The 24,015-nt window shown below is 37.8% G+C and overlaps 2 protein-coding genes across 2 annotated transcripts in view; one reads left to right on the forward strand and one right to left on the reverse strand.

The window, feature by feature from the left end:
• Positions 1-24,015, forward strand: part of GTF2F2 (general transcription factor IIF subunit 2) — a 147,774-nt gene that overhangs the window by 61,471 nt on the left and 62,288 nt on the right. Inside the window, exon 5 of the mRNA XM_007186820.3 lies at positions 20,168-20,249. Coding sequence (XP_007186882.1) covers positions 20,168-20,249 — 82 coding nt within the window. The remainder of the gene's footprint in view (positions 1-20,167; positions 20,250-24,015) is intronic.
• On the reverse strand, positions 1,079-2,362 carry KCTD4 (potassium channel tetramerization domain containing 4). The gene has a single exon (XM_007186819.2). It carries the CDS (start codon positions 2,360-2,362, stop codon positions 1,583-1,585), a length of 780 nt encoding a protein of 259 aa, XP_007186881.1. The 3' UTR covers positions 1,079-1,582.

The following is a 24,015-nucleotide window of genomic DNA, read 5'->3' on the forward strand; positions in this document are numbered from 1 at the left end:
GAAACATTTTTTTCTTGTAATACAAAAAGAAGATTGCGTGGTTAATGTGGAGATTTTTGTTTTTAATGTGAATTTTTTAAAGGACTTTTTTGTACAAGAGATTTTAAAATATTTCTTTTAGTATAGTATGTACAGCCAACATTTGTATTACCTCAGATGTTGTAATAGGAAGTCAGTTATAGTTCTGAGAATGAATATTAGCTTTGCTGAGTTTTTATGTGTAAGCAAACTTTTGGCTTATATGCTAACTTATGTAACCTCAGTCAAGATTTTCAGAAATATTTTGTTGAAGTTTATTAAAGTTAAGATTTAATTATCAGTTTTAATGGTTAAATTTTAGAGGAGCGAATTTAAGATGGAATTTGTTCTTAGAAGCCAAAGAAAATAAGTGGCATAGAAATAAATGATTTAGCTGTTCTTTGGTAGGAAAAAAATACACTCACATTTAAAGCTACGTTTCTAGATTATTTAATTGAGATAGCCATATGTAAAACTTAATTTCTAAAAATAACTAATTATTTAGTATGAAGCAAAGAACTCACTGAGTCTGAGGTTTAGCATCAAAAGAGGTGCTGAAAAGAATAAAGTTCTTTCATAAGGATGTTTAGTGATGCTCATCTAATATTTTTGAGCTTGAAAAATGAATAGATAGGACGATTCTGAAAATGAACTCTTTAATTATTCTAATGCCATGTACTGTATTGAGACCAAGTTATCCATGCTGTGTTGGAGCTCAGTCTGCAAAGAAATGAATTGGCTGATTTTTATCATTTGCAAGTCCAGCCAGGGTTACTGCAGCCTGCCAGTTGACCACATCAATGCATAATTTTGTGTGAAGTCGTCAAAAGGTACTATTTGTTTTAAAAGTGACACATTTAACTTTTTACTATAATTATTAATACAAGCAAAGAAGTTAGTAGTGCTTTCTTTTTTTTTATTGTCATCAAGCAGTTTTCTAGGAATTTGCAGCAATATATCAATTCAGCTGTAATTCTAGTATGAAATACAGAAACTATGAACAAGCTTTTGGTGCCTACCATTAAAAATTAAATCCATAGCTTTAATTCTTACAATCTCATTTTGTTTCACCACAGCTCTGTTTTAGTAGATCTGCACATCTGTCTTGCTCTCAATGGTTAATTTTACCAGTTCAGTTTCTTTGTAGATTTTTGCCATAAGTAGAGAGGATTTAAAATCTTACAGTCCCTTAAAATATTTTATTACCATTTACTTGAAAGAACGATAGATACTGTACATGCTTGTTCATTGTGCAAATACTCAAGACATTCTGATTGAAAGACAGCTTAAGGAAAAATAAATAGCAAAAGCATTCCGTCTTTATTTACAATATGTAGAAGATCACTGTTTTCGCTTCAAGTGTACGAGTCTGATCAACAGGAACACCCTAGAGAAGGACATCTTTAGCAATAGGATTTACATACCGTTAGCTCACAGTAATTGATTAGCAGCAGGTCTCTGAGTACAGAGCTAGCTGGGCACGCTATTTGGGATGCCTTTGATGCTGTGGTTTTCCGAAGCTTGCTGGCTGCATGCTTGTTGCCTTTGTTCGTGACACAGGTAATTACTTGATAAAATGAAGTGCATCGCTGTGAACGATCGACCCTTTGGAGCAATCCAGGCTGGTCAGCAGTCTAAAACCACACTTTAAGGCCATCATTATGGCCTCGAACTTAAGAGTTTCCAAGGTGCAGACAAAGGTGTTGTCTTCCTTCAGTACAAGTCGAGTGCCATTTTCAGACTTTATGAAGTATTTAAATTGAATGATGTTTGACGATATTGAAAACTCCTCTGGAAAGCCATCCAGCCTGCTTTTGGACACCAGAACAATGCGAGATTTTATTTTTGATATAAAATCAGGAGCATTACAGAAGATTCTCAGTCCTTGTGAGCGATCATGGTTATCTGTTATTTCCAAGAAAGTAGTCTCCCTGGGTGTTAGCTGTTCTTTTTCCCACCTGGACTTCACTTCCTCCGCCAGTCCCTTGAGCTGAAAGAATTCTGCTTCTTGTGCGAGAAGTTGATTTTCTCGAAACCCTTCTGGCAGTAGAAGTTCTCCATTTCGTAGGAAGTTTAGAACATGCCTGAAGAGGAGCCCATCCCTGTCTATGAAATAATGACCATCGGCATCAAATGGGCAGAGGATTTTTCCATTTACTATACCTTCAAGGAAAGTGTCTGGGTACTTGGTCAGTGTTTGTTTCTGAGTAATGTATAAGTATCCACCAACGTTGAGGGTCATCAGGGTGGATTTGCAGTTCTTTCCCTGGTCAGCGTCTTCCAGGCTGTTGTGTTTCCCTTCATACTCCTTTTCTTTTTCTCTTCTGTTTATTTTACGCTCCATTTTTGAAAATGCTATTTCAGCTTGTTCTTCTTGGCGTTGAGATTTTTTAAAAAGAAACACTACCACACAAACACGCCTTTATTCAGCCCCAGCCTGGTGATGGAATGGAAATGCTGGCAGCGTTGCCTGTGCTGTCAGCTCGGTTTTGCAGTAGGTGGCGTATCAGCTATGTATGCCGGAGCTTTCTGGAGTAAGAGGGAAAAAAGATAATTTGCATTTAACTATATCAGGGAAGGAACTCGCTGTGAAAAGGTTTTCATGTGTATTCTTTGAAGTAATGAAAGTTACTGAATAAATTGAATTTCCTATTGGCAGTTAAGCAGTTACATATGTTTAACTCTCCAGCTAAGTGTGAATTTTTATCCACTTCTAAATGTCTTTTAAGTTATTAATCAGGCAGGCTTAATATTGAATAATAGTGTCACCTTTTGGAGAATAATGTATGTTGAATTAGTATCATTGTTTAAAGTAAATCATAAGTAGGAAACCCAAAGAGAAAGGACCTAGGTGTATAGAATTTTTTCTCCTAAAAAAAGTCACACATTTCACAAGTGGTGTAGTCATTTTAGAGACACAAGTGAGAATATTTAAACCTGTTGTTTGTGACATTGCACTTGAATTTAATTGGATTTGCATGTGATTCTGCTTTATGGATCTTTAGCAAGTGAGAAGAAATTTTCTTCATGTTCTTTAACAAAAGTCTCTGTTATTTTGGCTTTTTACCCTAAAGGTAAAAAATCAAATATACAGGTTTTACAGTAATCTTTTTTTTTGGGGGGGGGGTTAAGATTTCCTATGGAAAATTCATAAGCTTGTTTCACCCTAAACGTGCTTCGCTGCTGAACAAAGACTTGGACTGCTGTGGAAAATACTGTAACCGTGTGTCTGTGTTTGTGTGTGTGTGTGTGTGCGCATGTGCATGTGCTCCCTCGAGAAGATAACAGAGAGACACATTCAAAATACCTGCTGTAAAATAGTGTCATGGGCCAAGTTAGTTGGGTTTCTTTTGCTGCTGTTGGTTTTCTTTCAGTGTTCACATAGGGGGAGAGAAAAGACCAAAGCCTAGATGCCTTTTTTTTTTTTTTTTGGAGCTGGAACTGTGTGAGTGTGGTGTTTTTTTTCCCCTTTCTTTTTTTTTTCTCCTTCCGCTGTAACTTGCCTTCCAAAACATTTTAGGGATCTTGAGTTTTCATTTCTAGAATTTAAAGACCCAGTGGTAAGAAATGTGAGCATTGTCCCCAGTACACTATTATTTGGCTGATCTACCTGCTAAATTATTCTGAGGAACTGCATTGTCCTCAGAATTAGACTTTAGATTTTGTTAAATTGATTTATATTTTTATTACATTAAAGGTATTTGAAATTTTTTCAACTTTGTGTTGATAGAAATATTGGTGCAGATTCTTCTAAAAATGCTTGCCTTGCATTTTCTCTAAACAATGTTAGATTTTCTTCAGATATAAAAATTTTACTTTTAATTATAGTGCATTTTGAATTTAGTATTTACGTATCATTGAGCTTATCAAAAGTTCATTGAAATTAAACTAGGAATCTAAGACAACATTTTTAGGGCTGAGTTTTTGCTTTGAGACCATGAAATTGAACCAAAGATAAGATTGCATTCTCGAGAGTTTTTAGTGTTTTATGTAGAACTTTACAACTTGTTAATAGTAAGCCAACATTTCGACTAAAGGTTCCTCTCAGTACTGCATCATTTAAGAAGAGTTTACTGTTATATTCTAACAATTTCATGTGTGTTGATTTTGTGGTTTTGGAATCAGGTCTTAGCTATGGCTGTGACTTTTTCTGAAATATTGAATAGATTTGGGGGGTACAACTTTAGAAGCGGAATCCTTGTGTTAGTAGTCAATGCACATGAGTAGCACCATGGAATGGCAGAACCAGCAAAGGCTTGCCAGTTTCATTTGCAGTCACACCAGAATCAATAGAACGTAACTGTAGTAGAGTGGTGGAGACTGTGCTAGAATTTTCTTTGTATGTTTAAATAAAGTGATATCGTTGAATTCTACGTAAGGCTTAGTCTGCTTCCTTATGCACTGTTTGGCCTGTTTATAGATGCCTTCCTGGGGGAGCCCTGAAGCTAGTGCTGCTGGAGGCTTTGCTGCCATGGGGTGGGGAGGTGAGGCAGGACTGGAGGAAGTGGGACTACTGATCCCTTCAGCCGTCACCCCTGGGGCCACCTTACACTTGCTGACTTGCTCACTTCTGCTTTCTGCTTTCTGGTTTTTACAATGACTGGTGTGTGTCCTTTGTTTCTGCTGGCTTGCCTTGACAGACTCCGAACCACCCCATCATGCGCCTCTAACCCTTGACCGCTCTTTCTCTTTAGACTTCACTCTGATGTTCTTGGCTTCTGCAAACCTGACCTGTACGATTTGTTTGCCAGCCGTGGCCTGGCAACAGTAGTGTAACAGAAGCCTTGTCTGACTGGAAGCCGCTAAGAATCCATAGGACTGACTGGAAACTGATAAGAATCCATAGGACTTTTCTTTTATGTCCTATTGCTCCCAACTTGCGGTCTTAAGAAAGAAAAAGGGTACCCAGTAGGTCCCAGCTTCTCTGCATTACTCCACTCCATCCCCGTGAAAGCAAGATGATTGCAGTTTACAGAAATCACGGGGCTTTGTTGATCATTGCTGCTGTGGTGGTTCATATGCCCCTTAGGAGAAAGCCAGGTTATCTTCTTTTTAGTCTATTTTAAGCTTATACTTACCTGCTTTGGGGGCTGTAGGGTGGGGAGGGTCATGTCAATCAAGTCCACACATCCCTAAAACTGTAGAAATGGTGCTTCAGTAACTATTCCAAGGCAAACATCCATGGTTTATGTGACTACATTTCTCTGCCTCACTGCACATACAAACTGGAAGTAATCAGTTCAGTGGTTTCAGCAGAGGGGCTTAACCTACACATCAAAGATTAGCTCGCTTAAATCCACTTGACCACTAGACTTGAAGATTTCATCCGCTTTGCAGGCAGAAAGATATTTTTCTTTAAAGTGTCTGTCATAGACATCTGTAATCACACATATAAAAGAGCCCTTCAGTCAACTTTGAAGATTTATTTTCATATATATATATATATATATCTATCTATCTATCTATATCTGTTTCTTACTTTTTTCATTCAACTCTGTTTTTTGAATTAGTTCATGCTGCTGTATATACATCTGTTTCACTACTTGTGGATGGCGCACGGTACTTCACACTTACGCACCCAATAAATGTTGCTTTTGATTTCCTACTGATGGACACCCAGGCTGCCTCAATCCCTTGCTGTGATGAACAGTTTCAAGCATGTCCTCTTATGGGTGTCTTTGGAAATTTGAGGGCTTGCTGGCCATGTTCAGTTTCACTTAGAACTGCCAGATCACTCCCAAGATCAGCTCTATCAGTGCACTATCCCACCAGCAGTGCTTGTGGTTTCCTGTTTCCCCACCTTTTTTCCAACACTTGGTGTTATCTGCCTTTCTTTTTTTGTTTTGTTTTGTTTTGTTTTATTTTTTAGATTTCACATATAAGTGACATCATACAGTATTTGTCTTTTTCGGTCTGACCTATTTCACTTAGCATAATACCCTCCAAGTCCATCCATGTTGTTGCAAATGGCAAAATTTCATTCTTTTTTATGGCTGAGTAGTATTCCAGTGTGTGTGTGTATGTGCATGTGCGTGTGTGTGTATCTTCTCTATCCATTCATCTGTTGCTGGACACTTAGGTTGCTTTCATATCTTGGCAATTGTAAAGAATGCTGCTATGAACGTTGGGTGCCTGTATCTTTTCGAATTAGAGTTTTCTCTGAATATATACCTAGGAGTGGAATTGCTGGGTCATATGGTAGCTCTGTTTTTAGTTTTTGAGAAACCTCTATACTGTTTTCCACAGTGCCTGCGCCAATTTACATTCCCATCAACAGTGTATGAGGATTCCCTTTTCTCCACATCCTCGCCAACATTTGTTATTTGTGTTCCTGTTGATGATAGCCAACTTTGAGGACTTAAACAGTGTCATTGTCAGGTTCTTGTTATGAGTATATTCATTGGTTAGGCCCAATGCCTAACCAAATTTTAGCAAAACCTTTCCACTATATGGTGATGCTAATCTTCCGCTGTCTGCATTACACAGAATTTATCCCAGGCCAATGGGAATTCCCATCTTATCTACCAACTCTTGATGGGAAACGAGGTCATTGTCATCAACATTATTGACACAGAACATGATCATAATATATGCTTGCTCCATTTATATATCAGAGATATTCTCCTGCCATGGAAGGAAGTGGAACCTTACCAAGAAGGTATCTCTCTTGGTTGGAAGATATAAGATTTGATAATCCCCCTAGACTCAACAGATCACTCCTTTCTGAAATTTCCTTGGAAATTTCCTTGGAAAATTTTTCCTTGGAAAATTTCCTTTTCAAGGAAAAGGGATGGTCTCAGAAGCTGCCTTTATTAAAAACACTGGGCTTCTGTTTCTTCATTCTCTGCCTCTACCAAATCTTTTTGGTTATTTTCACCTGCATACATTAATGCCTGTTTTTAAAAAAAGATTATTTCCTATTACCTTAGGAAGAAAGTAAAACCAACTACAGAAAGAGCAGTAGCTGTCAATTTTCACTTAAACCTGGCACTATGTCTCTGCCCTGGTCTTTTGCAGATTTTTTAAGGCTTATTGATCTGGGTCTTTCTTCTTCACTTGAATTTGATACCCATTTACTTGATTCTGCAGTGATATCTTTATCTGTTCATTTTCCAAAATCTGGCTAACCTTTGGCCATCTGACTTTCATGTCCTCTGATTCCTTTTTGCCTTGATCTTCCTATACCTTTCACAAGCTGAGTTTCTCTTTTTTAATGTGTGGCTTTCTTGTTCTTCATAGCCTCCCGTTAATAGCATTGAATGTGAGAAATATTCGCTTTGATATTCAGCTGTAATCATGTTACTTTAGCCTCTTTTTTGGTGTTAAAAAATATAAATAAATTACACAGTGTAATGTATTAACATATTTTAAGAATCAAGGATTTTTCTGTGTTAATCTAATTCTATTTGAACATCAAAACTTTAGTTTCATTTTGAAATATAAAATTTTTTTGCAAAATTAGATGTTGTCTTGTACTGGGCTTGCATCCCCGCAAGTACTACCTCACTACCTTATGGAGCTGACTGACCACAGTATCTCACCACCTATGCAGAGTGCTGAAGTCCTCCTAGGACACATTCAGTATAGCTTTTGGCAGGAAGGTGATGTGGATGTGTAATTCCAGTCAGATGAATAAGCTTGTAAATGTTTTGCAGTGTTGAACTGAGTCTTCACAGAAGCCCAGGAAACTTTGCTGCATCAGCAAATTTTTAAACCTCGCTTGAGGAGTGTAGAAAAGATGAAAACACTTTGTATCAAAAGGAGCACAAATAAAAATGACAGACTAAATGAGAAGTTCTGACAAAACTCCATTCCACATTTCTTTGCTTTTCATTACACAGGTAATCTTGAAAACAATTTACAAATCATATTAATTCATATTTTAAATGTACTTTGGGAGATGAGTATTTCAGGGAAACCTGTATTTTATAATTCTGTAGGCAGAAGTCATTTAAGCTTTTAAAAATGAGTTTGCTTTTTTTTTTTTGAAGTGCAGACTATGCATTATTATTCACTGGAAAATTTTATTGTAACTAGATGAGCAAAGCACTTCTATGAGCAATCAAATGAACACTGAAATTATATTGCATAGAACTCATTTTTATAGTGCTATTTGGCAAAACGCAATTTTGCCTCCTCTTTCAGAAGGAGATGTTTTAAGTTAATAACCATTGTCTGCAATCTCAAAATGAGGGACATGACTTTGAAAAGTTGTAAAGTTAATATTGTTATGAAATCAGTAACCCAAAGAGTTTCTGCTGCTGATGCTGTGCCCTACCAGTGTCTCTCCTGTTATCATCTTGTTTTTAGTTTCTCTTGTGTCTTCAGTGATGACATGGTGTGGAGGAGAGAGGGGGTCCTGAACCAGCAGGACAGGATGTGATGGTTCATAGGAGGAAATGGAGTTTCTTACACAGAGTAGAGTGATTGCAAATCAGGGATGGAGAAGTCTTATCATATTGCACACTTTTTCACATTTAACATTTCTGAAATAAGGGTATGTCTTAAAATCATTGGCTTGTAAAATTTTCATGGTAGTGTTTTGTCTTTCTTGGTGGCACATAAAATGATGTTGACTATTACAATTGATGGTATCTTAGATTTGATGAAGTATTTGAGCAGTTCTGTAAGCTGTTATCCCCATACCACCAGAAAATAAAATTAACAGAGATACAGGAAGAGGAGAAGATGTGGGGGAGAGGAGGAGAGAAATATCAGGGCAGTAGTTCTCAACCCTGGCAGCTGCATATTAGAATTATCTAGCGAGGTTGTAAAAACACCTCTTGCCCACACAGTGCAATTAAGGTAGAATCTCTGACAATGGGCCCAGTAGTTTTTAAAAAGCTTCCCAGGTGATTCTTAGGATCAAGCAGAGTTGAAGACCTACCATATTCAGGAAATTGATGAGCTCAGGAAAGTGAACTTATCTCAAAGGAGTTCTTAATGATGAGGGCATAATTTCTACTCTGTAGTTATGAGGATCACTTACTATTAAAGTATCTTGAAAATTGTAAAGAACTAAACTAGTATGTGGTATTACTACTATTCCTAAACATGGTGAAGAGGACAGGAGTTATTGAGGATGAAAGTAATGAAACTTGAATCATATTCAGTTGATTTAAAAATGTGTCATAGGATTGTCTATATTAATATTGTATCCCTCAACTATATTACAGGCTTTCTAAGTGCAGGGGGTCTGTATTTTTTTTTCCTTTGTACCCCTCATCACATCTAGCACAGTGTTTGGCACTATTTAAGTGTAATGTAGCACTATAGCAAAAGTCTTTTCTCTGGGAGACTTAATCTTTCCTAGAAGGATTTGTTTTTCTATCCATTTAATCACATTTGCTATTGTTTTTGAATTCTCTCTAATTTCAAATGCAACAGCCAAAGCTGGATCACACCCTTTGATGAAGGTCTAACTAAGACAAACTATCACAGTACTATGATTTTCCTTTTCATTTATTGTTACAACACAGCATTACTTCATTTTTTTAAATAAAACTATATTTTATTTCTGGGTTTTATTCAACCTCTTTTTTTTTTTTCTTTATCCATCTGTCTATTTTTTGTTAACAACCTTATTGGAGTATAATTGCTTTACAATGGTATGTAAGTTTTGCTGTATAACAAAGTGAGTCAGCTATCCATATATCCCCATATCCCCTCCTTCTTGCGTCTCCCTCCCACCCTCCCTATCCCACCCCTCTAGGTGGTCACAGAGCACCAAGCTGATCTCCCTGTGCTATGTGGCTGCTTCCCACTAGCTATCTATTTTACATTTGGTAGTGTATATATATCCATGCCACTCTCTCACTTCGTCCCAGCTTACCCTTCCCTCTCCCTGTGTCCTCAAGTCCATTCTCTACATCTGCGTCTTTATTCCTGTTCTGCCCCTAGGTTAGATTCCATATATATGTGTTAGCATACAGTATTTGTTTTTCTCTTTCTGACTTACTTCACTCTGTATGAAAGACTCTGGGTCCATCCACCTCACTACAGATAACTCAATTTCATTTCTTTTTATGGCTGAGTAATATTCCATTGTATATATGTGCCACATCTTCTTTATCCATTCATCTGTCGATGGACACTTAGGTGGCTTCCATGTCCTGGCTATTGTAAATAGTGCTGCAGTGAACATTATGGTACATGACTCTTTCTGAATTATGGTTTTCTCAGGGTATATGCCCAGTAGTGGGATTGCTGGGTTGTATGGTAGTTCTATTTTAGTTTTTTAAGGAACCTCTATACTGTTCTCCATAGTGGCTGTATCAATTTACATTCCCACCAACAGTGCAAGAGGGTTCCCTTTTCTCCACACCCTCTCCATTATTTATTTTTTGTAGATTTTTTGATGATGGGCATTCTGACTGGTGTGAGGTGATACCTCATTGTAGTTTTGATTTGCATTTCTCTAATGATTAGTGATGTTGAGCATCCTTTCATGTGTTTGTTGGCAATCTGTATATCTTCTTTAGAGAAATGTCTGTTTAGGTCTTCTGCCCATTTTTGCATTGGGTTGTTTGTTTTTTTTGATACTGAGCTGCATGAGCTGCTTGTATATTTTGGAGATTAATCCTTTGCCAGTTGCTTTGTTTGCAAATATTTTCTCCCATTCTGAGGGTTGTCTTTTCGTCTTGTTTCTGGTTTCCTTTGCTGTGCAAAAGCTTTTAAGTTTCATTAGGTCCCATTTATTTATTTTTGTTTTTATTTCCATTTCTCTAGGAGGTGGGTCAAAAAGGATCTTGCTGTGATTTATGTCATGGAGTGCTCTGCCTATGTTTTCCTCTAAGAGTTTTATAGTGTCTGGCCTTACATTTAGGTCTTTAATCCATTTTGAGTTTATTTTTGTGTAGGGTGTTAAGGAGTGTTCTAATTTTATTCTTTTACATGTAGCTGTCCAGTTTTCCCAGCACCACTTATTGAAGAGGCTGTCTTCTCTCCATTCTATATTCTTGCGTCCTTTATCAAAGATAAGGTGACCATAGGTGTGTGGGTTTATCTCAGGGTTTTCTGTCCTGTTCCATTGATTTATATTTCTGTTTTTTGTGCCAGTACCATACTGTCTTGATTACTGTAGCTTTGTTTCCTTCATTTCTTTTTCATTTATTTCTGATCTGATCTTTATGATTTCTTTCCTTCTGCTAACTTTTGGGGTTTTTTTGTTATTCTTTCTCTAATTGCTTTAGGTGTAAGGTTAGGTTGTTTATTTGAGATTTTTCTTGTTTCTTGAGGTAGGATTGTATTGCTATAAACTTCCCTCCTAGAACTGCTTTTGCTGCGTCCCATAGGTTTTGGGTCATCGTGTTTTCATTGTCATTTGTTTCTAGGTATTTTTTGATTTCCTCTTTTATTTCTTCAGTGATCTCTTGATTATTTAGTAGCATATTGTTTAGCCTCCATGTGTTTGTATTTCTTTTTCCTGTAATTGATATCCAGTCTCATAGTGTTGTGGTTGGAAAAGATACTTGATACGATTTCAATTTTGTTAAATTTACCAAGGCTTGATTTGTGACCCAAGATATGATCTATCCTGGAGAATGTTCCATGAGCACTTGAGAAGAAAGTGTATTCTGTTTTTGGATGGAATGTCCTATAAATATAAATTAAGTCCATCTTCTTTAATGTGTCATTTAAAGCTTGTGCTTCCTTATTTTCATTTTGGATGATCTGTCCGTTGGTGAAAGTGGGGTGTTAAAGTCCCCTACTATGATTGTGTTACTGTCGATTTCCCCTTTTATGGCTATTGGCATTTGCCTTATGTATTGAGGTGCTCCTATGTTGGGTGTATAAATATTTACAATTGTTATATCTTCTTCTTGGATTGATCCCTTGATCATTATGTAGTGTCCTTCTTTGTCTCTTGTAATAGTCTTTATTTTAAAGTCTATTTTGTCTGATATGAGAATTGCTACTCCAGCTTTCTTTTGATTTCCATTTGCATGGAATATCTTTTTCCATCCCCTCATTTTCAGTCTGTATGTGTCCCTAGATCTGAAGTTGGTCTCTTGTAGACAGCATACATATGGGTCTTGTTTTTGTATCCATTCAGCCAGTCTATGTCTTTTGGTTGGAGCATTTATTCCATTTACATTTAAGGTAATTATCGATATGTATGTTCCTATTACCATTTTCTTAATTGTTTTGGGTTTGTTATTGTAGGTCTTTTCCTTCTCTTGTGTTTTCTGCCTAGAGAAGTTCTTTAGCATTTGTTGTAAAGCTGGTTTGGTGGTGCTGAATTCTCTTAGCTTTTGCTTGTCTATCAAGGTTTTAATTTCTCTGCCGAATCTGAATAAGATCCCTGCTGGCTAGAGTAATCTTGGTTGTAGGTTTTTCCCTTTCATCCCTTTAAATATGTCCTGCCACTCCCTTCTGGCTTGCAGAGTTTCTGCTGAAAGATCAGCTGTTAACCTTATGGGGATTCCTTTGTATGTTATTTGTTGCTTTTCCCTTGCTGCTTTTAATATTTTTTCTTTGTATTTAATTTTTGATAGTTTGATTAATACGTGTCTTGGTGTGTTTCTCCTTGGTTTTATCCTGTATGGGACTCTCTGTGCTTCCTGGACTTAATTGACTATGTCCTTTCCCATATTAGGGAAGTTTTCAACTCTAATCTCTTCAAATATTTTCTCAGTCCCTTTCTTTTTCTCTTGTTCTTCTGGGACCCCTATAATTCGAATGTTGGTGCATTTAATGTTGTCCCAGACGTCTCTGAGACTGTCCTCAATTCTTTTCATTCTTTTTTCTTTATTCTGCTCTGCAGTAGTTATTTCCACTGTTTTATCTTCCAGGTCACTTATCCATTCTTCTCCCTCAGGTATTCTGCTATTGATTCCTTCTAGAGAATTTTTAATTTCATTTATTGTGTTGTTCATTTCATCATTGTTTGCTTGCTCTTTCGTTCTTCTAGGCCCTTGTTAAACATTTCTTGTATTTTCTCCATTCTATTTCCAAGATTTTGGATCATCTTTACTGTCATTACTCTGAATTCTTTTTCAGGTAGATTGCCTATTTCCTCTTCATTTGTTTGATCTGGTGGGTTTTTACCTTGCTCCTTCATCTGCTTTGTATTCCTCTGTCTTCTCATTTTGCTTAACTTACTGTGTTTGAGGTCTCCTTTTCAGAGGCTGCAGGTTCATAGTTCCCATTGTTTTTGGTGTCTGTCCCCAGTGGGTAAGGTTGGTTCAGTGGGTTGTGTACGCTTCCTGGTGGAGGGGACTAGTGCCTGTGTTCTGGTGGATGAGGCTGGATCTTGTCTTTCTGGTGGGCAGGATGATGTCTGGTGGTGTGTTTTGGGGTGTCTGTGAACTTATTATGATTTTAGGCAGCCTCTCTGCTATTGGGTAGGGTTGTGTTCCTGTCTTGGTAGTTGTTTGGCATGGGGTGTCCAGCACTGGAGCTTGCTGGTCATTGAGTGGAGCTGGGTCTTAACGTTGAGATGGAGATATCTGGGAGAGCTCTCACTGATTGATACTACCAGGGAGGTCTGTGGTGGACCAGTGTCCTGAACTTGGCTCTCCCACCTCAGAGGCTCAGGCCTGACACCTGGTGGGAGCACCAAGACCCTGTCAGCCACATGGTATGTGTTAGGCGTTCCACCAGACTCTGGGAATACCAGCAGGGAACTGCTTCTGCCTTGCTGAAGACAGCTTTTTCTGAGACACAGCTGCCAGCAAACCAGAGGTCCTGCAGTGGGGAGGCCGTACATCTATGGGGCCAGAGGCTGGTTCTGGGGACTCAGAGTCAGAGGACTAGAAGGGCAAGAGGAGAAAGAGGAAGAGGGAATTGGGAACTAGAAAGCTGGTGTGGAGAGGAAGAGCCAACCTCTTATTCTTGAAAGCAACTTTTAGATTAGGGATTGTGTCTGTTTATACAGCATTACAACATTATGCCCACATCTGTATTTGAGGATTTATATTGATTAATTATATATATTAAATTATATATATAATTATACATAACAAGCAAAAAGGAGACTACTGTGAAGTGTAGGAGGAATGATAACTTGTGAACTTGCCTTGTAAACGGTAAAAGATACAAATGTTTGTTTTTAAAATGCCGTTCTCTAAGTTATTTCTTTGACGAAAAGTTTGTTATGGCTTCTGTAGACTCATAGAACAATCCACACTCCTTTGTACATTTAAGGCCTCCATCTTCGATTTTGTACCTTACGTAACCACTCTTCTACTCGCGGACAACCAGTCTTGTCATTCACAGGTACTCTTTGATGAGCATTTCAACATCCCTTGTATAGGAATGTACGTAAACCTTCTTTCTCCCAGTCCATAGGGGAAAAGTTGAAGAGCAGTAGTAGGAGTGAGGAAGCCGAGATGTTTTCTAATCCTAAGTCTAGTCCTCAAATTATGGTTTCAGTGTTTGGTTTAAAATTGGGAATTCCCAGCTATTTAGGCATGTTTGTAATTTGAATATCATTACAAGAAAACATATTGCATAAACAGATAATTTTTGGGAATACTTATATGGCTGCTCATTTTGTTGCTTTTGAGGTAATTAATCAAATGCTGACTCTGTAGGTTTACTGAAATCTGAGCATGATCTTTTATTCCTAAAATTCCTGAGTATTAGGTAGAGATCAGAACATCAGTTGACAAATTTGAATACAGTAAGAAACACCTTCTTGATAACATAGGGATTGCAGCTTTGCCCAACTGGTTTGTTAAGATGCCAAGTAGCATGTATTAATAGGCCTTGCCCTGTGAACCACAGGCAGAAACTGCTAGGAAAAGATTTTAAATGAGAACAGTGGAGACTGGTAGGAATATTAAAAATGGTTTATCTTTTAAATGCTCTTGCTCTGTTGAAATATTATTTCTTTAGTCCTTTTCCAAATATTAGTCCTTTCTAAATATTATTTCTTTAGTCCTTTTCCATCACAGGTGTGAGGTAAGGAAGAATCAGGAAAGTAGCTTCAGATCTCAAGGATCAGTCCAAAATCTTGGTTCTAACCTTGTCTGTGTTTTAACTTGAGTTGGAAGTGCTCTTAAAGGCCTCCATGTTGAACTGGATCGAGTGGTCTTGTGGAAATGAACTCCTGTAACTTCCTGATGCCCAACATCTTCTTAACCCATTACTTCTCATTACTTACATGCCAATGCTAATAGACACCCTTCCTGCTTACTTCCACTTTAACTTGTTCAAACTAGCCAGGCCGTTAACTTGTAAAACATGCCAGTCAGTTGTTTCTCTTGGGTTCCTCAACATAGAGTATGTTGGAAGGTCCAGCTTAGAACAGAAGTTTGTATATTTTCAAGTCTTGGACAGCTTCTCAACATTTTCTCATTGTCATTCCAAGAAACAGTTTTTCTCTAATTTCTACTCAAAGAAAATTTAATTATGTCTAGGTCTTTTAGAAAGTATTAGGGCAAACAAAATAAATACTAATGAAATAATAAAACATCCTCAGTTGGAGGGGAAGGCCAGTTTTGTTTTGTTTATTTTAGTGAAAGAGAATTGGAGGAGATCTCAGAGATCCCAGTGACTTTATTATACATATAGATGCTGAGGCCCAGAGATGTAAAGTAACTTCTCCAAAGTAACACCACTGTTTAGAGACAGAATCAGAACTAGAACGCTTCCATTCTTGTTATAGGATGCACTTTGTGTAGCTTACCCTTTAACACTTTCTCTCAATTGTTTTCTGAAACTAGGTGGCAGGATATAGATCAATAAAATACCATCACCAAAGGTGTATGTTCATACTCATGAAGATTCTTTGGGTTACAAGTAGCAGAAACCAATAAGCAAACCAATCTAGCCCAAAAAGCGGGAGAGGTGAGAAAATTTAGAAAAAGATACTGGAATAGTTCCCAGAATCTAAACAAGAGTTGAACAAACGGCCAAGCCTAGGGAAAGATAGGAACCAAGCCATGGCTGGGCTTTCAGTAGGATGAGCCTATGTGGCTTCTCTTCAGAGTGCTGTTGTGACCATGTCCTTCCAGAGATTTCTGAGGTGGAGTGACTCTGGTATGGGTCCCTTAGTTTAAAATTCTGGAGAGACAGACAGAGAAACAGAGAAGAGACAAAAGCCATTGTTCATGCTGTTCACACCACCTTCAGTGCCCTTCTGCTTCACCTCCCACTCTAAATCCTACCCATTTTTCCAGGTCCAGCACAAACATTGCTTTTTCTATCAAAGCTCTTCTTAAAACCAGCTAGACATATTCTCTTTGTGTGTATGTGTTTTAATCCCAGTATTCTGTGTCTCTGTCAGCAGATTATAACCCTCATAAACCATGGCAAATTCTACATAGTACAGTAGAATCCCACAGCCTTTATGGAAGGACCAGTAGTCCTTCCAGTAGTTAAATTAAAAGGTAGGGAAACATAAAAATGATAATAGTATATATTCCTACTGCCTTAAACATTTTAAGACCCACAAATGAACATTTAGTCACCAGTGTACATGTAGGACAAGGCCTTTGCTTTCAGTATAGGATGCTGATTGAGCATCTGATTTCTCTTTCCTGTGAAAAGTAAACCCATAATTTAGTTTAGATTTTCAGTTTTGGTTTCTTTAAAAAGGAGCAAAAACTTAGACACTGTGAAACAATATGAATGCAGAATCCTTCTAGACTTTTATGTTTCTCTTCTAATCTCTAGTTGTCTCTCCAGTACCTAATTTGACAGATTTTTAGCAACTTATCTTTATATCACATCTTACAAAGCATTAAACCTAGTTTTTGTAGAAACATCTCCCTCCCCCATACTCTTAATTAATGAGATTATGTAATATATAATCAAATTGCATAATTACTAACAGAGTAAAACTAGCATAAACAAGTTCCAGCATAGTTTGAGCAGAAGTGTGTGGGAGTAGTAGAGATTAACCTACTACCCACTAGTGTATAGTGAGCTGTGGGCATCTGTCACCATAGTTAAGAGGGGAACTGAGAGCCTTGGTAATCTAGAAGTGGGTTAAGTGGAGGTCTATCAAAAGTGCTTCTAGGGCTTCCCTGGTGGCGCAGTGGTTGAGAATCTGCCTGCCAATGCAGGGGACACGGGTTCGAGCCCTGGTCTGGGAAGATCCCACATGCCGCGGAGCAGCTGGGCCCGTGAGCCACAACTACTGAGTCTGCGCGTCTGGAGCCTGTGCTCCACAACAGGAGAGGCCACGATGGTGAGAGGCCCGCGCACCGCGATGAAGAGTGGCCCCCACTTGCCGCAACTAGAGAAAGCCCTAGCACAGAAATGAAGACCCAACATAACAATCAATCAATCAATCAATCAATAAATCTTTAAAAAAAAAAAAAGAAAAAAAAAAAGTGCTTCTAGTGTGTTAAAGTGGTTTATATACCTATCTCATCATCCTGCTAGACCAGAAGCTCCCAAAATGTGATCTGGAAACCACTGGGTAGAGGGGTCCTGGAGACCCTTTCAAGGGGCCTGTGAAATCAAAACTATTTTTATAATAATACCAAGCCTTTTTGCCTTTTTCACTCTGATTTTCTAAACATTTTTCAGTTTTAGTTGCTAGTATAATCAATATCAGTAGTAAACCCACATAAAAGGTTCCTTGGGGTTCCTCACTACTTTTCAGGCATATATGCCACACGCTTGTGAATGGCTGCACTAGACTCTACTCCTTGAGGGCAGGAGCCAAGTTTCATTTATCTTTGTTATTCTGATGTGTTTTTGCATTATCTTTTACATAAAGGCACTTAGTAAATATTTGATAAATATATGAGCAATAAAAAGATTATATTTCAAGTATTTACAGTCTTTCAAACTGGACCAACAAAGTAGTTTTAAGTCAGGATTCCTATATTAATGAATATGATCTGTAATTAACAGCAGTGGTGTGCAAGTGGGTGCTTTCAAATGCCTTAAAATGCGATATTTAATAGCTTTTCCCTGAAATCTTAAGCAATGTTTTGGAGAAGAATAGAAGCATGGTTTAGTGGAAGGAATATGAAAACATGTTCCTGTGAGGCTTTAAAAAGTGTGTGACACCTTTAAATCTTGCTTAGGGGGCTGTATTATAAGTAAATTGGTTTTTAGAAAACTTATTTAGGAAGAGAGCGGGAAGGGCAAAGAGTTAACAGAGATGTGGGGTTATTTAAGAGCAGCCAATTGGTAGAAGTTTTCATTGCTGCTGATGAAGACTTTTCCTTTCATTTGAGAAGCATTTGAAGGCTATTTTAGATTTGAAAGGGGGATATGATGGACAGGAAATCATGGTTTGGGAAGTGAATTTTACTGCTTTGTGTGAGTGACCTTGACTGAACAAGAGTGATGAGTGGTGGCCAAGTTGAAATGGGCAGGTGCTTTGGATGCTTTTAACCCTTTCAGGTATTATGTGTGGAACGTGGACAGCAGAAACCTTTAACTAGAAATTAAACTCATCCTGTCCACCAGGAGTAGATACAGATAAATAAGAGGGGAACATTCACAGGTGGTATTGAAAGGTAGCTTTTTAGTATTCAGCATTAGTAAACACCTGGATATGTAACTAAGTTATTTTCAGAGACAGTATTCCAGATCTGTTTTGCTTTTTAAAAAGGATTAATTTATGTTTAAAAAGTGAACTTTTCTCATGCATTTAAGACACTATAGATTGGAATCTTTCCCAGATCTTGTTATTGTTATGGCAAGAATTTTTCTAGATACAACTGTCAACTTCAGTGGAGCTGAATATAATATTTGTTTTTGCTTTAAGAAAATTCAAAATTTAATCTTACTAAACTCATTAATAAGAGGAAATTACTTTTAGATATTTAAACTTAAATTTAATATAAAATAATTGCGGCCTTCTTATTATTTCCTTCCTGGCATATTTTGGTGTAAGGTAGACGTGCTTTTCATCATTGCTCTTTTCAGTCATCTGTCAGCCTCTACTTGAGGTTTGTTGCATATGTTACATTGAACTATCGAGTTACTGTGTGTATTAGTACTTAGGGGCTATAATAAGGAGTTCCTAGATTTTGGAGGCAAAATAGAGAAAGGTCACCATAAGAAAAATTTTCTAACATAAATCATGTGGGCATGGTTCTATCTGCATTCTATGTTTTGGTCAACTTATCTGTTCCTCCAGTGAACTGTATACTTCTTGAAGACAGTACTGTATTTCAGTCATCTTCAATTCTGCAATGCCTAGATGGTTCCCTTCACATCGTAGGCATTTAGTTAATGTTTGTGGAATGCATGAGGTCATTTGCCCTGAAAAGATGGGTCATAAATGCATTGCTGATGAGCCAGAGGAGTTCCTGAATCTCTTCCGGAAACCTGGGTGAATTCTCCCGGAAATACGACTGAACCATAACTGTTCCTAACCATAGTCGTACATTTCCAGACTGCAGTAAAGCAGGTACCATCGTGGGTCAGTCATACATGCATTATCAAATAAGATGAGGTCTTAAAGTGACTTGGTGCCTAGTAGGCACTCAGTAGGTGCTAACTTTTGTTTTCTCTTGAATTTTGTGTCAGGGTCACCATAAGAATTCTTACTAATGGTGGGAAAAATTGCCCTTCTGTTTGGACAGATATTCATAGCAGTTAAAGCTCTAGTTTAGACACATCCATTTTAATCATTTTGCTGGAAAATAGAAGTCAGAGCAACTGGCAGGCAGAACTGGTACACAGTATAACCCAGACAAGGACCTGCCTAGTTTCATAGTATTTTCTAAGCTAGCTGTTCTAGTCACCGTGTATTCTAGAATTTTCTTTTTTGCACATGTATGTGTGTGTGCCCATGCATGCATATACATGTGTGTATGAATTTTTGATTTAGTGCTTTAGGCTAGCTGTGTTTTCAGAACTTACTTCTCTGCCAAAGATGATATAGCTGCCACACCCTTCAAATTTTTACTTGATTTTTATGCCCTTTTAAGCCACTCTCTTTAGGAAGAGCTAAGTGTATAAAAGCTGTTATTGGCAAGGGGCTGCAGCAGCCCAATAAATAAACCTGACAGGAGCCCAGTTTTTTACTAGCCAAGAATAAGGTTTTTCTCTATTCTGACCAATGATATTACTGTAAACTTAAAAATATTCCTTTTCTTTCCTTGATTTTTATTATTAACTATATTTGATTGTAATCATTGTTACCTTGGTTAGTATGTCAAAATATAGTCTTGAACATGATAAATGTTATTTCTCAATACATTTGTTAATTTTTGTCTTTCCATTCAAGATAAGCTTTCACTGGAAGGAATAGTGGTACAAAGAGCTGAATGCCGACCTGCTGCCAGTGAAAACTACATGAGATTAAAGAGGTTGGTGTTTTTTAACTTTAAAATAATACCTGATATTTCTTTTTTGGGATTGAAATACATATATTAGATTGTCTATAGACTGCATGAAAACTATGGTTATTGTTGAAAGTGTTTTCTTCAAAGGTTGTTTGGTTTTAAAACCAAGTAAGAACAAACTTCCAGTTATAAAATAAATGTCATGAGGATGTCATGTGAAACATGGTTACTATAGTTAATAATACTTTATTGCACATTTGAAAGTTGCTGACAGAATACATCCCGAAAGTTCTCATCCCAAGACAAAAAAATTTTTTAACTACCTATGCTGGTGGACGTTAACTAGTCTTATTGTGGTGATCATTTCCCAATGTATACAGTTATTGAATTGTTATCTTGTACACCTGAAACTAATATAATGTTGTATGTCAGTTATACCTCAATTTTTTAAAAACTCAAGTAAGAGTTTCTTTGGCAAAAGAACTTTCAGAACCTGGGCTGTTAATTTGGGGTATATTAAGCTACTGTGTTAATATAACCTGGAATCAAATTTTTTAAATGTCTTTTTCTAGTTGTCCTTATAAATCTTGATTCTCCAAAGACATGTAATAAGATCTTTGTACTATTTTATTTTCAAGGGCTATAATTTTCCCATGATGAGTATGTATCTAAAATACTATACATTAAAAAGCAAGTATAGTTAGTTGCTAGAATACCATCCTTTTCTCTTAATCTACAGAGAACTTTTTAGAAACTTATTATTTTGTTAGAGATTTTGCTTTTGGGTCCCTCCTCCCCACTTTAGTATGTGGTTAACCTTTTGTAATTAATATTTAAAGATTATGATCACGAATTCTTGATACTTCAAACTTTGTGACTTTCAAAGAGTCAACAATTTTTTAAACCAGGAAGAAATGTATTTATTGTACTTGCTTTATAGTTTATATTGAATGTATTTCAACCCCATGTAGTTTAGAATTACACATTTCTTCATTTACCCAGCACTTACTATGTGAAATAGTAGTGAACAAAACAAATAAAAATCTCTACCCTCATGGAACTTACATTTTAGAAGATTGTAGCTGCTCAGAACTGGTAGTTGGGAGGACACTTTGAAGTGACAGCAGCAGCCCCTATGGATATCCAAATTGGCTGAGCTGGATCAGCTCTCAGTTTCACATTTAAAAAATTTTTCCCCTTTTCTCAATTAGATTGGAAGTCTGTCTCCTGGGAATGAAACAAAGAGACTGGCTTTGTCCAATAATTCCTCTAATTTCAATGCCTCCCCAGGACAAGTAAAAGGATGACAATCAAAATGAAAAATTTTTATAACAGTAAATAACTTTGGAACACAGGCAGATGTTTCTCTTTGTTTTTGGCCTATAAAGTTTATTATATAATACAAGTCTTTTTGAGAATTTTTCTTCAAATAACTACTGAAATTGGAAAATGCAAAATTGATTACTCAGCTGCTTGCCAAGATATTTTCCTGTGGTCTTAATTTTCTTTAAAAGTTTCTAAAAATTTCTGATGATGAGATCAGGCAAGTCACCTGCTGTGTTTATGAAGTGGCTGCTTTTTCCTTACCAAAAAAGACATTAAAATTGTTTAGCCTTTTGGAGTATGCTAAAAGACCAGCCATTATGTATTTCAGTTACTTCAGTGACTTGAGGAAACAGGGTGATTCAGATGATAATTATGTGAGTTTCATAAAATAGATGCTATATGACATAAGTCTTGAAGGCTGAGATTTTTTTTGACCAAGTGGAAAAAGACATGAGTAAGAACACTTTCTACACAGAGAGACATGTAGGTACAGAGACGCAGGGAAGACATCAGGGACCTGTGTGTAGCTCTGCAAGCCTGGAACGCAGGGTTTGTCTGGGACAGAACAAGCAGAAGCTCCAGCCCTTTTTTGAACTCTGAACTTAAATATCCAAAAGCCTGGTTGGATGTCCAGTAGACATATGTCTAAAACTGAACTCCCAGTCTTGCCCCTCAAACCTGCTCCACCAGCATTCGTTCTCATCTGAGCTCATGCCAACTCTGTCCTTCCCTTTTTCTCAATTCATAAACCTTGGTTGCATTCTTGACTCCTCTCTCACACCCCACATCCAGTGTGTCAGAAAAATCTTACTGACTGTACCTTCAAAATATTATACATCTGCAGTCTGACCATTTCTCACCACCCACATGATCTGCCGTTGTTTCTCACCTGGATCACTGCGCTAGCCTCCTAGCAGAGTTCCTGCTTCCACCCTTGCCCCACTGGAGTCTACTGTCAGCACAGTAGCCAGAGCAGTTCTTTTAAAACCTGTCAAGTTGTGCTGTTCCTCTGCTCACATGTCACTTTCAATGCTTCCTGTATTACTCAGAATAAAATCGCCCAAGTCCTTATAATTGTATACAGGGACCTACATGATCTCCCTACCATTCTGTTCCACTTCTCCCCATTCGAACCTCCTGCTTCCCTCCCCCTCACTCACTCTGCTCCATCCACACTGATCTCATAACAGTCCACGAGCACAGGCACACTTCCATATGAAGGTCTTTGCACTGGATGTTCTTTCCTATCTGTAACACGCTTTCTCCAGATAGCTGCATGGCTCACCTCCTCGCCTCTTTCAAGTCTCTTCTCAAATTCTACTTTTTCAATAAGGCGTACCCTGACCACCCTACTTCCTTCTATGCTTGTATTTTTTTCAATAGCACATATCACCTAATGTAATTTATTTACTATATTTATTACCAGCTTTGCCCTAGTGCAGTTTAAGCTCCCATAGTTTGTTTTTTGTTTTGTTTTGTGTGTGTGTTCACCTATTTTGTTCACTGATACACACACGCATACCCCCAAGTGTCTAGAATAGTTCATGACATGTAGCAGGTAGTCAGGAAATATTTGTGGTTTTTTGTTTGCTTTTTTTTTGGTTTTGTTTTTAATTAATTAATTAATTAATTAATTAATTAATTAATGGCTGCGTTGGGTCTTCAGTGCTGCGTGCAGGCTTTCTCTAGTTGCGGTGAGCAGTGGCTACTCATTGCAGTGGCTTCTCTTGTTGCGGAGCACAGGCTCTAGGTGTGCAGGCTTCAGTAGTTGTGACATGTGGGCTCAGTAGTTGTAGCACACGGGCTTAGTTGCTCCGCGGCATGTGGGATCTTCCCGGACCAGGGCTCAAACCCGTGTCCCCTGCATTGGCAGGCGGATTCTTAATCACTGCGCCACCAGGGAAGTCCCAGGAAATATTTGTTGAGTGAATGAATGGCAGGAGAAAAGTTGAAATGTTAGTCTCATATGCTTGTTAAATTACTTGTTAAAAGGTCTTGTATGCTGTGGTAAGAAATTTGGACTTTGTGTGCTCTTACTATTAGGGAGGCACTGAAGGATTTTAAGCTGATGGAAAGCGAAGGGATTTGTGTGTTAGAAGAGTCATTCTGGCCATAGTATAGAGATTGAAACCAGGGAGATAAATTAGAGGTTGATGTAATAGCCCAGGTACAAAATGTCAGAATGACTAAACAAGGTGGTTCTAGGCAGAAGGGAGATGAGAAACTAGGTTTTTGAGGATATTTGGAGGTGGAGTTTGTGGGACTTGATAAACTCATCTCAAAGTTCCATGGTTGGGCTTCCCTGGTGGCGCAGTGGTTAAGAATCTGCCTGCCAGGCTTCCCTGGTGGCGCAGTGGTTGAGAATCTGCTTGCCAATGCAGGGGACACGGGTTCGAGCCCTGGTCTGGGAAGATCCCACATGCCGCGGAGCAACTGGGCCCGTGAGCCACAATTACTGAGCCTG

Source organism: Balaenoptera acutorostrata, chromosome 18 (genome assembly GCF_949987535.1).
Source record: "Balaenoptera acutorostrata chromosome 18, mBalAcu1.1, whole genome shotgun sequence".
NCBI classification, from domain to species: domain Eukaryota; kingdom Metazoa; phylum Chordata; class Mammalia; order Artiodactyla; family Balaenopteridae; genus Balaenoptera; species Balaenoptera acutorostrata.

Bases quoted from the DNA above. Each gene is read 5' to 3' on its own strand.
- KCTD4 (XM_007186819.2), bottom strand. From the start codon at position 2,362: ATGGAGCGTAAAATAAACAGAAGAGAAAAAGAAAAGGAGTATGAAGGG.